The sequence below is a fragment of the Biomphalaria glabrata genome, chromosome 8 (genome assembly GCF_947242115.1).
Source record: "Biomphalaria glabrata chromosome 8, xgBioGlab47.1, whole genome shotgun sequence".
NCBI lineage: Eukaryota > Metazoa > Mollusca > Gastropoda > Planorbidae > Biomphalaria > Biomphalaria glabrata.
The window spans coordinates 18519375-18536926 of record NC_074718.1 but is presented as its reverse complement, the minus strand read 5'-3'; the positions used below and the strand labels follow the sequence as shown (position 1 = coordinate 18536926).

Here is a 17552-nt window from a genome sequence, read left to right as displayed (position 1 = left end):
TATGCTCTTTTCTTTTTTTATTATTTCCCGTTTTATTTTTGCAGTGACCCATGGTTTATTGTTGGGGTATATCTTGATACCCTTAGTGCTGATACACATGTTTTCACAGAATTTGATATACTTTGTCACTGCGTCGACCCATTCTTCCAGATTTGAAGTGGTCTCTTTAAACAAATTCCAGTCAGTGCAGTATAGACAACCCTGTAGTTTGAGAATGTTGTCTTGAGTCCATTCTTGTACGTTTTTTTTTAATGATTTTTCCTTCTTTAAGTTTTGTGCGGTAAGTAGGCAGCAGTTGTATTGTTTTGTGGTCCAATGATCCTAGTGGTGGCTTTTCACGAGATGTGAATGCTCCTTTGATGTTACAGTAACTTAAGTCCAGAGTTCTATTCTCTCTTGTCGGACATGAGATGTAATGATAGAAGGTGGGTAGGTCAACCTTAAAGGTGCATTTATTATAATAAACCATGTATAACTACGGGTGCGTCCGGTGACCTTGTCTGAAACTCATGCACTACGTCAGCGATAATTGCAGCTGCAACTTCCGTTTTGGCTGTAGGCGGAACATAAACCAGGACTATGTAAATAACAATAAGTCTGGTGGCAAATAAAAAGGTCTCAATGAGAGCGCCAGTAGTTCTAGATCCGGACAGCACATTCTCTTTTTAACCGTGTAGTTGGTACAGTATTTGAGGTTGATGTACACACACAGTCCCTCACCTTTCTTCTTCTTAGACTCAGCCGTTCTGTCAGATCTCACGCAAGAGAAACCATCAATAGCAATCAGGTGGTCGTTGTCATTCTCCTCTAACCATGTCTCAGTAAAAGCCAATAGACAACTTTCCCTAAAAACATGGTCGTAGCGTATATGGGCACATATCTCATCCACTTTGTTTCTTATTGAGCGGACGTTAGCTAGAATAATTATAGGAAGTGGTGGGCGAAAACCTCTTCTTCTCAGCCTTTGCCGTAGTCCTCCTTTTTTCCCTCTTTTCCTTGTACTAATAGAGGAAGGGTAGAGACAATTTATATGTGCATAACATGGTGGAAGAGGCTTCCTCTTTGAACGAAGTTTGAGGAGTTGATCTTTACTATAATGAATAGTGAATATATCTAGTAGTAGATCGGCTGCCCTCTTGGGTCGCCATTTTTCTTCTTTTATTTATAACCAAATAACCAAAGTTGAACAAATCTAGATCTAGTAAAACGTGTAATGTAAATAGGCCTACTCCTTCTGGAGCCCACCTTGAAAACAGAAGTCTTCATTTGCATAACTAATAACAAAAGAACATTCAATATACATCCAGCAAAGCCATAATAATGAATAATCAAAGCACAAATTGCATGTCGCCGCATTGCAGCGTCATTTATATATATATTTATATATATATATATATATATATATATATATATATATATATATATACAGCCCCGAAATCTCTATTTTTAAAATACAGCCCTCGATAGAAAAAGGTTGCTCCACCCCATAATGTAACTTTTAAATTAAAAAGAAAAATGCGAAACAATGAAATTCAATGGAAATTTAAGTAGTAAGAAAGATAACTCTTTAGTAATGTAAATAGCTGAGTGTACTACCTAGAATGCCTTAGTTTAGTCTATGAACTCTATGGTAGGTACTTCGATAAAAATGTCAAAATGATCGCAATGCAATGGAACCTACTTAGTTAGAGCTTGAGAAATGCTTTCTAATGATACCAATTTTATTTTGCTGAGTTAATTGTGAGGGAAGTAATATTCAGAATTTAGAAGTAGAAGGCTAAATTTGGGTTAGCCTCTAACTCTAAGTCTAACGGCCCTAACGTTAGGAACTTAGGCGGGTTAGGCCAGTGAATTAGGGTTAGGGTTAGGAATTTAGAAGTAGACCTAAATTTGACTGAAGAAGACTAGAGTCTGACTGACTAGAGCTAGTCTAAGTCTAAGTAATCTTAAAATATTTTTTTTTTTATCTAAGACTATAGACTATAGAAGTCGTATAGTAGTTTATGCTATTCGAACACCTATAGTCTATAGACCCAAATTTAAAAGTTTGACTTTGACAGTGCATTATTTGACAATGGTTCGACATCTAAAAGAAAATGAAGAATCAAAATCTTCTTTAGTTGAAGGAGAATAAGGATGACTACTTATATTTGTACCCCCTAACCTATATTTATTATATTTAAGGTCAAAGAGGCCGTGTGTTTTCATTTAATTCGGACAAATTTGACCCACATTATTTGATTACGGACACCATTTATAATTTATTTTGGACAGTCTCTAGATCTATATTTAGGCATCAATAAACTCAGATTTTAACTCTATATTAACATTAACTAAATTTTAAGATCCCTAGGCATAGCCCCTCACATTGTGCATAAACACGAACACAAAAAATAAAAATATGAACACACTTATTTTCTACCAAAATTAGGTCACTGGGATAGTGACTTCTGCACAGACTTTTAGACTTATTTTATGTTTGCATGATTAGATGTGTGTTGAATGTTAGTGTTTTTTGTTTATTAATTTTATAAATTTCTAATACAGATGATCTTTTGTAGTATAGTACAGGTTAGGATAGCCATTCTTGCCTAAATAGCTGAATTGTCTAGATATTCTGGTAAGAAAATCGTAATTTAAATCGGACACTCTATTAATTTTTTTTTTATGGAAACAAACAACTTGGCTTATGAATCAAATAAATCAGCTCTAAAAACAAAATAAATATTGCCGGGCTCATTAGTATAGACTTAGCCAATCAAAAATTATAGTCTTAACCCTAGGAAGAGGTATTTTAAAGTCATCCGGGTAACAGAAAAAAACAACAACCTGACTAACAAATTAGAAATTCGTTTTTCTTACATAAAAAGACAGCTAAATGAAAGGAAATTGGGTCAGAATCATTAGAAAATGGACAAGCACATTATAAAGCACGCTAGTCAATGAAAGATAAAATTATAAAGAACTTCAAGTCAAGGGCTTGGCTTATATTGACTTATAGTCTAGTTTATAGATCTAGTAACTTATAAACTTATACTAGATCTAGTAACTGTCAGGTGGGTTTTGTCCTTGCGCTCATCTAGGGTATGATGTACTTCACCAGGCTCCCCACCTGAACAGTGTTTATTAACTTTATGCCGGGGTTATAATTTAGCCTTGGCTCGTCTGCCTGGGCACCCCTAACAGTGTAGTAATCAATTTATGCAATAATTATCTAGGAACGAATAAACCAAATATTAACGTATGTATACTAGTGAATGACAATATTGCATATAACAACAAAGGTTTAATGAGTTAATGATATATATGATATTATGAGGCATACATTATGAATAAATATCAATAGCAATGACAAATTACATTCAAAGGACTATAGCACACCTTAATCTCAGTGCCATAGTCAATCAGGCCTCACAACGCCAACCCAACGCCACTGGCAATAGTCAACTACCAAGCCTACAACTCAGACTTGACTCCAGCAGAGTCCCAAGCCTGCGTCCCTAGTCTAGATAAGAAAAATACACACTCCTTTGATACCGCCATTCTCACAATTATAAAAGAAACGGTTTTAGATCTACGACATGTAGAAGATAGTAAAATAAACTAACTTACCCAATACTGGGGTAGAACACCACACAGATAACTCATTCTCAAGGCACACCAAGAGAACACAAAGAGACTCATCTCAAGGCACAACAAGAGAACAATGACACTAATATAGTGCATCCTTAGGAACAGAACTAATAAGACCTTATGGTGCTCAAACGAAAATACCCTACAAGATGCGCACGACAGTAACTAGTTATATATAGTAGTTTATTTAATTCTGACATTACATGAATTCGGACATTCGCTGTTTTTGTGGTCATTAAATAATTATTTTAATAGTAAAGTCTTTAAGTTACTTTAGCCTTTGGTATAATTATAATATTAGATCTAGATGAGTACATCTAGCATCTAGATACTATAATGTAGTGATGCTAAATGTAAAGCAAAAAAAAAAAAAAAAAAAGACCAAGAAAACTGACAGTTGAACTTTTAACTTTAATTAAATAATTAACTGCATAATAAAAAGTCTTAAAGATATATCATATGCGGTTGAAACTAAAATTTAAACACTATTCTTAATAACACTTTCTCTTTTTCATTAACCTTAATTCTGTTAAAATAAATTTAAAAAATGAGACCCAGCAATAAAATCTCCGAAAAAAGTGAATTAATATCTATATAGAGTAATTTATGCTATTCAAACATCTCTACAGAGGCTATAGGCCAAAATGTCAAAGTTTGACATTATTATTGAAAAATAATTTAATAATGGTTTGACATAGAAAAGAAAATGAAGTATCAAAATCTTCTTTAGATTTATTTATAGAGAACAAGGATGACTTTTTATATTTAAGATAAAAAAGGCCACATTTATGTCTTCATTTAATAAAATTCAAACAAATTTTATCACACTTTATTTAAATTGATTCCAAACACCAAAATTTATTCCAAACAGTCTCTATATTTTGGCATCAATAAACTCAGATTTTAATTCTATTGTTGTGGGCTAATCTAATCTGACTTCGACTATGTATCAATAATTACTTAACATTAGCCACAGAACATTACAAAATAGATATACTTGATAACAACATTCAGTTCTATAAAATGAGACTTTATTAACCACTGGGAAATCCGTCCAGTCTTTCTAAAACGTCGCTATATCTAACTACTATTCAAAACACAACCTACTTCTAACATAACGCCATGTTGGTCTCTTGTTCGCCTAAGTCTACCTACGTCATTAGTCTGTCTTACTACGTCATTACTTTACCGTTGCTAAAACTATACACAATATATTTAACTAACAAAACTAACCTACTCTCTAAACTAGTACATTACATTTCCTTCCCCCTTTCTAAAAAAATTGTTTAACAATTTTTTACAAAAAGTACAGTAAAATGTCTTTACAATAGCAAGGAGAATTTTGTTTGAAAAAACAAATACAGTAAATATGAAGATGGACAACACAACAAATAGATTCTCTTGACATCTCAGGTATGTTCACTGGTATCTCACAAAGTTCGTTCACAGACATCTCACTGTGGTAAGTTCAATTACAATTCACCAAAGTAAGTCCTTTGACATCCAACAAGGTAAGCTCAGTAACACACTATTACTGACCAAATAGTAATGCCACTGTAAAACACAACTTTAAAAAGTCCATATAGTCTCTGACACAATACTGCTGAGTGAGGTATCTGACGTGATACACTGTTCAATACTAAGACTTCTGTTGAATGCGGTACGTGATGTGACACATAGTTCAAAGTGTGACCTTTCTGCACATAGTGTAACAGTCCATGAGTACGAAACATCACGTTGTAGTTACCACAAGTGACGCTGTACAAGGTTCAAGCTACTATGTTGTAGTTACCACAAGTTACGCTGTACACGGTTCAAGCCACACGTTGTACAAGATAAGGTTCACCACGTAACAATAATGTTGTTTACGATGCCGAGTACCATCTCACTGTCCATCTTCAAGAGCATCAAGAAGCATCACAACTTCATGACATTTTCCTATTATAGATACAAACAGTAAAACATCCATTAACAACTTATTACAACGTTTAAACAGTGACACTTGAGGCATCCCGAAATTTCCAACCCATCAATAGATTCAAATTTATTTCTTCCTTCGCTTACCATTTCCTCAGGAATCTTAAATTTACAAATGATCGATGTGATGATACACACAAAGAACAAAAAATACTTCTGCTCATACTTACTTTCCAATAAGCTTTCAATATATATTATCTCCCTTTAAAACTATAACTCTTCAAATTATTTCCCTTTCTCATCAATACAGTCTTATGGGTGTCATACTTTAGCATACAAATAAATATCATAACATGTACAACCTATTTACAATTTAAAAGAACTCAACATGTTCATGCACTATACAATTAAACCAATGCTGGTATATATATCTATATATACTTATAAGTAAACCATCAAGAATTTACTTGCTCCAACTATATTCTGCTTCTCCATTTCTTCTCTGGTAAGGTCTATATGACCTACCATTGTCCCTTGTACCCTGGTATTCATCAGAGTTATATCTTCTCTGAGGGTTCCCTCTATGATACTGTCTATCATAGGCATTGCTATCAAAAATTCTGTCATACTCATAATGGTCAGATCTTCTATCTGAATAGTCACAACTTATGCATTGCCTGGCAATATGTCCCTTTCTTTGACATTTAAAACAAATAATGTTTCTTCTCACTTTACTATAAGAATTTCTTTGTCTCATTTTTTATTCATGTCTTCTATTCCAGCTATCTATTTCTCTTTGAGTCAGTTCCTTTAGTCCATGTATATTGCCTAAAAGCAAATCATGAGACAATCCTGGTATTGCTAAACCTTTACAATAACCAGTATAAAATGGTGTTTCTAAGAAAACTCTACAGGATTGATAGTGCTTTATACTGCCATCTATCAACCTTACTTTTTTCTCATAGCCTAATAAACAATCTGGTTTAACTAAGTTACTCCTAATTCCAACTGTACTGCATCCCGAATCTTTGACAAACCTCATAGGTTTCCCATTGATAAAACCAGAGTGTACTCTCACTCTGTTGGTTTCATCTTCTGCAAAATTTATTTCTTCTACACCCCAACAATAGTTCATCTCTTCTACTTCTTCATTATCACTACTTTCTCTACTATCCCTATCATTGGTGAAATACACTCTACTTTTGTTATTTCTGTTTCTGTTCTCTTTAAACTCAACTTTCCTGCTCTGTTTCCTGTAACTGTCCCTATTTTCTGATCTATTGTACTTCACTTTTTTACAGTGTGCTGCAACATGTCCTCTACCTTGACAATTAAAACAGATGATCTCTCTATAGTCAGTACTATCTCTATTTCTATCATTTCTGCTCTCATGTCTATCTTTACTCTTAGTTTCTTTACTATATCCTACAAAATCAATGTGTTTCTTGTCTTTATTTGAAAATGAATTATTAGGATAAGCACTGCTGTAAGTTCTCATAATAATAACTATGTCCTCTAAATATTTTGGTTTTCTCTCTTTTATAAATGACTGTAACTGAGATTCACATTTGTTTGTAAAGTTATCTATCAAAATAAAGTTTTTAAGTCCTTCATAGCTTTGATCTATTTGCTCAAATGACATCCATTTACTGAAATAATCTTTTTCAAGATTTACTGTTGTTTGAGGATCTATCTGACTACTAGGAAAATTTTCAAAATATTTTTTCCTAAATGTACTGGCATTATGACCATAGGCATTAAGAAGCTCTTTCTTTAATATATCATAACTATTTTGAATGGTATGATCATGGTTCTGACAAATAGTTAATGCTTGACCTTGAACAAAATCAAGTAAGATTTGAGACCATTCATTTTCTCTTATGTTACAACTGCTCATTTTGATCTCAAAACGCTTTAAATAGTCTGAAATACTGTCTTTATCTTCCTGAAAGGACTGCAGTTTCTTTCTCAGCCAATGATTAGTACTTTGATTATCCCTATTTTCATTCATGCTATTACCATTACTTGTACTATTACTATTGTTTATGTTTTCACTCTGAACAGTAGGCCTATCATTTGTGTTTTGTTTTTTCAATTCAGCATCTAACCTCAATTTCTCTAAATCATACTGTAATTTTCTATCTGCTTCTTCTTTTATTAATTGTGCTTCCCTATGTCTTTCTTTCTCCCTAGGCTCTGTTTCTAGTTTAGCCTTTTCCATTTCTAATTTATCAATTCTCTCTCTCTCTCTATAGTCACTATTTGTTGTATATAGCTAGTTAGGTCCTTCCCTTTAAGTTCTAGTTGTTTAGCCTCAGCAATAATCTGCTGGCGAAAACTCTCCATATAATCTCCTGGAGCTGTAGCCATTATGTTACTATTATAATCTTACACAACAACACTATTTCTATATATGTCAACGGTACTTAGTTCAACACTGGTTTCTTACATAGACAATAGTATACTGCTAATTGTCTAGACTCACCTTAGTAGATCTAGATTACTACTTGATAATGCTAAATAAATGTAGCCTACTTTATCAATACGTAAGATTATCACACACAAAAATTAATCGAATAAAGAAATAAATATATACACCAAATACATCTATGAGAGATGAGACTTTCGTCTGATAGAAAGATTAGAGACAATAGTGATACAATAGTTGATAACGGTACGAGACTTTAAAAAAGAAATGATTCACGTTTACATACAAAACAATTTGACAACTATACATATACGTGGGCTCCTTGCTAGTAAATACCCAATATTAAGAACACTCCCGGTTCACCCTGATTTAACCTGGTAGCAATAAACTTGCAAGTGGCCACTGCGAGTCCTATAGAATCTATTTTAAACACACTAATAGAAGGAAAAATAAACTTATCTTTTATATTGAAATCCCTTTCGGCCAACAAGTATCACACAAGAGTCAGTGGTCAGTTCAGGCTCCTCCGTCCTGGCAATCTGGAAGGCTTCGGTTCTCAAGTGTAGACCAACTCCTGGTAAAGTGTTGCAATCACCAAACACACAGGTGTAATGTTCTCAGAAGGTGACGATATCGATTCAGTCAAACTTCCGGTTCCACAGTTCCTCAAGGCAGGCAGTAACGGCTCAGGTTCCTCTTCGACGAATAAGTTCTAAAGTGGCAAGAGTGCAGTCAATCTGGAAGTAATAGTTCAATGTCCTCTACGACGAATCCCTTCTAAGGCGTCTGTTTCAATGATGACGACGATAATAATAATTCACAAATACTTCGACGATATTGTCTCTGGTGCAGCGCAGTCCCCGATGAAAACAAGCTCACGGATGTGGTGATGTATACAACGAAAATGTAGTCTGCGACGACTCAAAACAATCTTGACGGCGACAAAGATGAAGTTCCAAATAACAGCTGAATGTTTCACTTTCACTCAATGTTATCTTCAGGTCAGGAACAACAGTATGCAAAAGTCAATACTGAGACAAGCTAGTGGTGCTGTCTCACTCAAGAGAGATACAAAAAATGGCTAAGTCCAACTCTCTCTCTAATGAACAAAATACGCAACCTTACAGGTTGAACAGACGAGCACACAGTGTGGTAGTAGAGTATACCATCACTCGTGTGTAGATCTAGTGGATCTAGACTAGTACTTTAGAAGAATGACGTCTTCTATACATCACTTTCAAACTGACAAAGTGATTCTAACGGTCAACTTCGATGACCTTGCAAAGTTAATAACGAGCGCCTCTCAAAATACTGTTTTCACGACGAATGACTTACTTGACAGCGAAGTAAAACTGTCGACTTCTCAATGTTCCACGAACTCTTTGTTCAACTGCTACAAATTTCTGGCTCACTTCAGGCAATTTTCTGGCGTTCTTCGATCTCGTCTCTGTGTCGTCAAAATAATGGCGTGGCGTTCGTTCTGGCCTCGGGGTCGCCAAAATAATGTTGTGGGCTAATCTAATCTGATTTCGACTATGTATCAATAATTACTTAACATTAGCCACATAACATTACAAAATAGATATACTTGATAACAACATTCAGTTCTATAAAATGAGACTTTATTAACCACTGGGAAATCCGTCCAGTCTTTCTAAAACGTCGCTATAACTAACTACTATTCAACTTCTATTCAAAACATATCCTACTTCTAACATAACGCCATGTTGGTCTCTTGTTCGCCCAAGTCTACTACGTCATTAGTCTGTCTTACTACGTCATTACTTTTACCGTCGCTAAAACTATAGGCTACACAATATATTTAACTAACAAAACTAACCTACTCTCTAAACTAGTACATTACACTATATTAACTAAATTTTAAGATAGCCCCTCACATGAAATCATAAAGATGTTTTCAAATTATGCATAAAATCTTAAATACAAAAAATAAAAATTTGAACACACTTATTCTACCAAAATTAGGTCACTGGTATAGTGACTTCTACACTGACTTTTAGACTTAGATGTGTGTTACATGTTTGCGTTTTTTTGTTTATTTATTCATTTAATACATTTCTAATAGGGCTAGGATGGCCATTCTTGCCTACATAGCTGAATGCTCTATATTTTCTCTATATCAATCTAGATCTATCTAGTAGGTCTAGATCTAGGCATTTAACTTTGTCAATGTATCAAGCTCACTCCAAACCTTTGCCCATTTATTCCCTATAAAAAACAACAACAACACACAAACAAATATAATATAAGATCATTAATATTGATCTCCAAAACTGGTTGTTAGGAATAAATTTGGTAAGAAAATCGTAATTTAATACAAACACCCTATTAATTTATTTTTATGAAATCAAACAACTTGGCTTATGAATCTAATAAATCAGCTCCAAACCAGAATAAATGTTGGAGGGATTATTAGCATGGACTTAGCCAACCCAAAAATATAGTCTGAACCCTAGGAAGAGGTACAGTCATCCTGGTAACAGAAAAAAAAAACACCCTGACAAATTTGAAATTCTTTTTTCTTACATAAAAAGACAGCTAAATAGAAGGAAATTGGGTCAGAAAATGGACATGCACATTTTACGCGTGCTAGTTTCATATTGAATATCAAAATAGAGATTTAATAAAAACTGCGAGTTGTAATGGCCAGAATAAATAAATTACTCTATATAAAAAAAGCATTCAAATTCGACAAAAAATAATGTATCAGATTTGTCATCATATTAAACCCTAACATCACAAATAAAACAAATCAGAAATCTGTAATGTGTTTTATTTTGTTTAATTATAATTATACTAATATTTTTATGCATTGGATAGATAATATTTTTAAAAATGAAAATAGAACTGTGCAGAAAAATATTTGCTAAATTTTAAAACTTCATAAAAAAAACTGTTTAAACCTTTTTGTAGAGCACTGGCAATTAAACATTTTAAAATGCCTGAATTTGAATACTTTAAAAATTATATATATATATATATATTATAAATATGAAAAATTTAATTAAAAAAAACTTTGCGATTTTTTTTAGAAGTTATTAAAAAAAAATTTTACTTGAATTTTTGTGCAGTAATAGCTCATCATTTTAAAAATCTAATCTACTCATTTATTAAAAATGAGTTTACATGCATACTAATAGAAAAAGACAACACGAAGAAAAAAAAATGAATTAATAGTTCGCCTAACTACACATTTTTTTTTTTAAATTTAATATTGTTATTCTAAAGTATTTATTTTTACTTTAAAATTTGCACATTTAAAAGTCATTGTACAAATACACATTTAAACATTATAACAATTAATCAAAATGAAAAATTCCTATGTGTGCTTCTAAAAATAAGACAGGATAGACAGAAAATGACCATTTCCAGTAAATCACAGTGTTGGTTGTTACTAAAAATAGATTTTTATCATCAAATATGAAAATTAATATCTAAAGAGTGCGCCAAGCTACAAAGTGTTCAAACTTAGCACACACACACACACACATATATATATATATATATATATATATATATATAGACTAGATCTAAATTCTAAATCAATAGCAATAAAAGTAAACACCTAAAAGGAACAGTCTTAGTTCCACTAAAAGATTTAGATCTGCTTCATTGGTTTATTAAAAGAAATTTGTAAATCAAACAAGAACATGAAACTAAAAAAAAGCTATTAAGCTTAGTTAGGCCAAGATTGACTATGTATCCTCTGTTTGGGACACCTCAACTTAAGAAAACATAAATGTAAATGTTTTATTATGTCATTTATGTGAAAATGCTTTAAATGCATTGAGGCATATAATAGTTGATCATGCTACAAACTAGAGGGTCATCAAGTACCTAAATTCATGCAGTAAAAATATATTTTATAGAAATATTTACTCATGACCCAAATCTCATAATTGTAGAAATTTGCTTTAAATTAGGACCAAACCAAATAAGCAAAAAGGGGTTGACAAAACATGCTTTCAGTATGTTTTTGGATTGAATATAATATGTAATTATGCTTTTTGACATACACAGGATTGCAGAAATGGATAAAAAAATTATTATAACTGGAGCATCTGGTCTTCTGGGAAGAGAATGTTTTAAAATATTTGATAGTGACAATGAATGGACTGTGTTAGGACTGGCATATTCCAGATCAAGTGACAAGTTGAAAAGAGTAGACTTAACAAACTTTCAACAAGTGGCCAGTGTTTTTAGAGAGTTCAAGGTTATAGTATTCTGTTTTCAAAATGAACCTTTAATTATTTTAGTAATTTTTTTTGGTTTTTAAATAAAACCTTTAGTAAAGTTTGTTTTTTTTAATCACATTTTATATTATCCTAATTTGTCTTATTTGACAATTTTGTCTTCTTAAAATGAAATGCAGCCAGATGTCATTCTTCATGCAGCAGCTGAAAGAAGACCTGATGTAGTGGAGAAAGAAGAAGATAAAACCAAACAAATAAATGTTGAGGCTACAAGAAACTTGTGTCAATTAGCCAGTGAGTATTATTGACTTTTTGAAACTACTCAAGTGAACGTGTTTGTAGAACATTGTTCTTCTTCAAATTTGTTTTATTAAGAAAATCATTATGATCAATAGCTAACAAGGCTTTAAAAGGGGCATCAGCATTGGAGGTAAAAAGCTGAAAAGTGTCGTAGTTTTAAATATCTCAGAGCTATCATGTCAGATGAGGGAACAAAACCTGAACTACTGGCCTGATTTGCACAGTCCACAGCAGCACTTGCAAAACTCAAAACAATTTAGAAAGACAAAGGCATACTTCTGGACCCCAAATCAGATTGACACACTGCATGGCCACATTATTATATGCTTGTGAGTCTTGGACACTGACTGCAGAGCTAGATAGCAATGGAATTGAGATGCTACATTAGGATCCTAGGTATCACATTTAAAGACCGCATCACAAAGAGATTAGGGACACTTCAAAGTGCTTTAAAATCGATAAAGCCAGTCAAACTACCGTAATATGCATATGATTTATACAAGTGATTTATGTTTAGTGTAAATTTTTAGTTAATCATTGGAGTATTTATTTCATTTGATTGAATGTGAAGATATTAAACTTTAATCAGATCAATTTCAACACTGCATTTCTTCAGTGTATTACTATATAGGCTCCTCCAAATGTGCAGATATTACGCTACTTTGAGAGACAAAAGTCTTATTGATAGTGTGAACAACTCAATTCTCAAATATAAATCTTGACACCTAAATATAGTTTAATTTTCTCACACCTAAAATATGAATGATATTAATTGTTCTTGAAATCCCAGTAATAGATAGGTGAATTAAAATGTATTCTAATTCGTTTCAGATGAATTGGGGGCCTATGTCATTTTCATCAGCACTGACTATGTCTTTGATGGCAGGAATCCACCCTACAAGATAACAGACAAGCCTAACCCATTAAATAAATATGGTTTGAGTAAAGCAGAAGGAGAAAAAGTTGTGATGGAGTATAGCTCAGGTTAGACTAGTTCAAGTATAGCTCAGGTTAGACTAGTTCAAGTATAGCTCAGGTTAGACTAGTTCAAGTATAGCTCAGGTTAGACTAGTTCAAGTATAGCTCAGGTTAGTCTAGTTCAAGTATAGCTCAGGTTAGTCTAGTTCAAGTATAGCTCAGGTTAGACTAGTTCAAGTATAGCTCGGTTTAGACTAGTTCAAGTATAGCTCAGGTTAGACTAGTTCAAGTATAGCTCAGGTTAGACTAGTTCAAGTATAGCTCAGCTAGGCTAATTCAAGTAGTGAAATATACTGTGTTATGTCATTATGTGAAAAATATAATCTGTGCATTGCACATAACAATATATTATACAAATTGCATGAATGAAAATATAATGAAAAATTAATAGCTACTATTCAAACAAATGTGAAAAAAGACTAAATCTGAGCATTTGCAGCTGTTATATGCAAACTGAAAAGTTTGTTTTTTTTTGGTCTGAAAAAACTTTGCCTCTAGTCTGTTAAATATTTTCTCTAACCTTTAGCATGACATATTGTGAGTTTTTTTTTAACTTTGTGTTCCTCGTTTTAAGTTCTATATGAAATCAACTAAAAAGATGATGATTACAGTGGACAGTGTATTTTAGGATTAGTAATAAATTAATCTTTGATATTTGATGAATGAGGAGTTATTTTTGTTTCATTTCATTTCTTGTCTTATCTTTTGGAGTGTAAAACAAACTGATTATTTATTCATTAGGAAACATTATTTTTAGAGTACCTGTATTATATGGAAGTGTTGAGAGACTTGATGAAAGTGCTGTCACAGTACTGTTTGACAAAGTCAAGGACTCTAGTCAATCAGCTGAGATGAACCATTGTGAGCGACGTTACCCCACCTCATGTTCAGACTTAGCAGTTGCCCTCAAAATTCTTATGGATAGCAGAATTAAAGTAAGTACTGCTGTCACTGTTTTTCATTACAAGCCAAATTCTCTATTGCATTGCTTTGTTTTGGATGTTACTTCAGAATGAAGATTATTACATCCTAGCAGGTCAGTGGAGAACTGGGTTCAAGTCTGTAACCATTGTGTCAGCAGTCCAAGTGCATACACATGCCCTCACAGCCATCTTTACTTCTAACTAGTGTTGCTAATAATTTTTTTCTAGTTTGCCCTTACAGTAGAAGTGGATAAACTAGGACATAAATTTATCATATAATTCTAAAAATAATATGATTGTTGAATGAAGCAGGACATAAATGATAGCTTCTCCAAGTACATTGATTCAATGTTTTAAAAATCTATTTATTTCAAGAACTAATTTCTTCTACATTGTATACATAGGTAAGACATTCTATTCTTTTATAATGTCAACATTGCTGTTCTTTAGTTTCTAGACACTTTTAGTCAATCCCATTTTAGTTCTTGCCTCTTGTAGCTCTGCCTTTTGCTTTATGTCATTAAACAGTTTTCAGATGTTTCTACTTCCAAGATTATAGCTTCCTATCCCAAACCTCCTGCATAACAAGAGGGGTTGGTGGCAAATAGGGTTTGAACTAAAGACCATCAAGACAACAGTCCATTCCACATGACCATCCATTACTGTATTTAGTGATTGATGAACTGGTATTGCTTAAATCTTAATGATGGCTCATAGTATTTGTGTTCTTTCCTCCTTCAAGTAAATACAAATAGTTGAAGTTTCTATTAAAAACAAACTTGTTAACGGGACAAAAGGACATCACAGCAGAAAGAGATACTGTGTAGGTCTTGTATTTGTCAAGGCCAACATAATTTCAACTTGTCTCTGTCTTTCCTTCTTCAAACCTAGCCCCACCCATCTCCATTATTTGTGTAGGTTAAGCTCATGACTAATAATATAAGCATTCTTCTTTGAAATACTTTCATAAAGATAATGTGTAAAATCTCATAGGTTTCATCATTTGAAGCAATATATATATATTTAACTCTTCCACCTTCAGGTCCATTAGCTATAAAAACTGTAAACAGTTAAATGTAACTCTTTGCATTTTAAAGATTTTTGAAGATTGTTTTAATAAATAAAATACATAACAAATATTTGTCTTGTCTTCATTGCTTAGACTCCAGATTTAACTGGCTATTTCCACTGGAGCGGCACTGATATGATGACTAAATATGATATGGCTTTGGCAATGGCCCAGTTATTTGGACTTCCCTCCCACCATTTAATAGCCGATGTCAAGCCTTCTACTGGAGCACCTCGACCTTATGATTGCCAGCTTGACTGTTCAAGGATGGAATCCTTAGGTGCCACTAAGAGAACGCCATTCAAGACTGGCATCAAATCAGTTTTAGAGAAATTTTATCCTTGACCAGTATTTCATTAGCAATGTTAAATAGTATTAAATAGTAGTATTTTTGGCATAAATCAGTCAAATACTAATCATTCTAATCCAGCAAATTATATTTATTATGTATTTTAATTTCATATCAAGTGTGTGAGCTTTAAGCTCAGAACTGAACACTGACACAGTATAGTTACAACATTATATTGTGATCTAAAATACCAGTCTTAGATTTATGAATTCATACTAGTTACCTTGTTTTTTAATTGAAAGCATTTATTTTCATTGTGTTCATGAGGTTAAATGACAAATATATTTATTGACTTTACAAATTCATTTTTTCACAACAAATATTTACAACTTGACACAATTATGGGCATGTAATAAGCAGGTAATATTTTCATTATATTTATTTATATGATACACATTGTATTTATCCTCATGTTGACATTTTGTGGGAAAAAATGTATAAAATAATGAAAAGTTGAATAAATATCTTAAAATCAGTTAAAGTTGATTTCTTTGTGACTTACAATATATCTGATAAAATGGTTTGCACTTTTTACTAACATCAAACTGTTTTAGAAGTTTACATCATACATCAGCCTACAAAAAATTGTACACATTTCTGAGAATGAAAGATTCAAACTTTTTGTCTCTATTGACTAGTCTCTCAAGTTTTGGTTTTTACTTCATCACCAACTGTCCCTTTCATAAGCTAAATGTAACTAAGAATTGGCAGGGATGATTTTTCAATATTTTCTGGTATATTTAGAGTAGCTAATCAACTCAGAGTACAGTACCCCACTTTTTCAGAGCTTGCAATCTACAGGGCAAATGATGTAAAGATCTGTTTCAGTTCAGAAGCCAACACTGAATATCAAAGATCACAGATGAATTGATTCTTGAAGATCATATTATAGAGACAATCAAGTCAAAGTAAAACAGTAAACATAATTATCTCTACAACCCAGAACAATTTGTTTTCCACACTGAATTGGTGATGAGAATATTTCACCAGGTAGATCTGTCTGACCTAATTCAAGGCCACATTCTGCACATAGCACATACAATGTTCCTTTGCTTCCAGCAGTCACTGCTATTTGAATGTGTTGACAAGAGCAGACATTGTCTAGACACTCATGGCTAGCATCTGGACTTTGTGGTCTAGTGATGTGACTGTCTTCTTGGTTGATATTTGTAACAGAAGGTAAAGTTATAGTCGCATCTCTACAACCTATAAACACTGTAGCATAAACTGTTGAGTTAGTTTTAAACCGCCACTGGAGTTGTCCACTATCAGTAAGACAGTAAATATAGGTGTCATGGCAGCCCAAGTAGATGTACGAGTCACAGACAACAGGTGTAGAAAATATTGGTCCATCAGTTTTGTAACTCCATACCTGTGTGAAATAGAAAAGGTCATGGATCATATAATTTTAAATTGTATTCAGACACAAAAATTTATTTTGATTCAATGTATGTTCAAAAATTGGATTTTGAAACTTAAACATATTTTCAAAGGTAAGAACAGTCATTACAGTTTTTTGTTTACCAAGCTGATATCAACTTATTTGATCTGTCTGGGTCTTTGTTTCTTCCACTTCTCATTCTCAAATCAAGTTGAAATTTGGCACAATTATTTATACTCAATGACAAACATGAATCAATAATAATAATCTTTATTGTCCATAAGGAAATTTGTCTTACAATTTGTGCATTACACCAGACAAAACATTATAACTATAAAAAAAAACAAAATGTACATTCAC

At 32.8% G+C, this 17552-nt stretch overlaps 2 protein-coding genes across 9 annotated transcripts in view; one reads left to right on the top strand and one right to left on the bottom strand.

Annotated features, from left to right (window-relative positions):
* LOC106054671 (methionine adenosyltransferase 2 subunit beta-like) overlaps window positions 1–16085 on the top strand; it is an 82746-nt gene extending 66661 nt beyond the window's left edge. Inside the window, exons 1-6 of one of the 3 annotated variants that reach the window (XM_013210647.2) lie at window positions 1559–1630; window positions 12020–12212; window positions 12372–12486; window positions 13324–13476; window positions 14212–14405; window positions 15556–16085. In XM_013210647.2, the coding sequence (XP_013066101.2) occupies window positions 12030–12212; window positions 12372–12486; window positions 13324–13476; window positions 14212–14405; window positions 15556–15807 (897 nt within the window). In that variant the 5' untranslated portion in view covers window positions 1559–1630; window positions 12020–12029 and the 3' untranslated portion in view covers window positions 15808–16085. Of the gene's footprint in view, window positions 1–1558; window positions 1631–5033; window positions 5096–12019; window positions 12213–12371; window positions 12487–13323; window positions 13477–14211; window positions 14406–15555 lie in introns of those variants that run through there. The other 2 variants (XM_056037726.1, XM_056037727.1) reach the window with 2 other exon arrangements.
* The window catches only part of LOC106054670 (beta-alanine-activating enzyme-like), a 37204-nt gene continuing 35533 nt past the window's right edge, over window positions 15882–17552 (bottom strand). For all 6 annotated transcript variants that reach the window (XM_056037722.1, XM_056037724.1, XM_013210645.2 and 3 more), the window contains one exon: window positions 15882–17183. In XM_056037722.1, coding sequence (XP_055893697.1) covers window positions 16710–17183 — 474 coding nt within the window. In that variant the 3' untranslated portion in view covers window positions 15882–16709. The remainder of the gene's footprint in view (window positions 17184–17552) is intronic.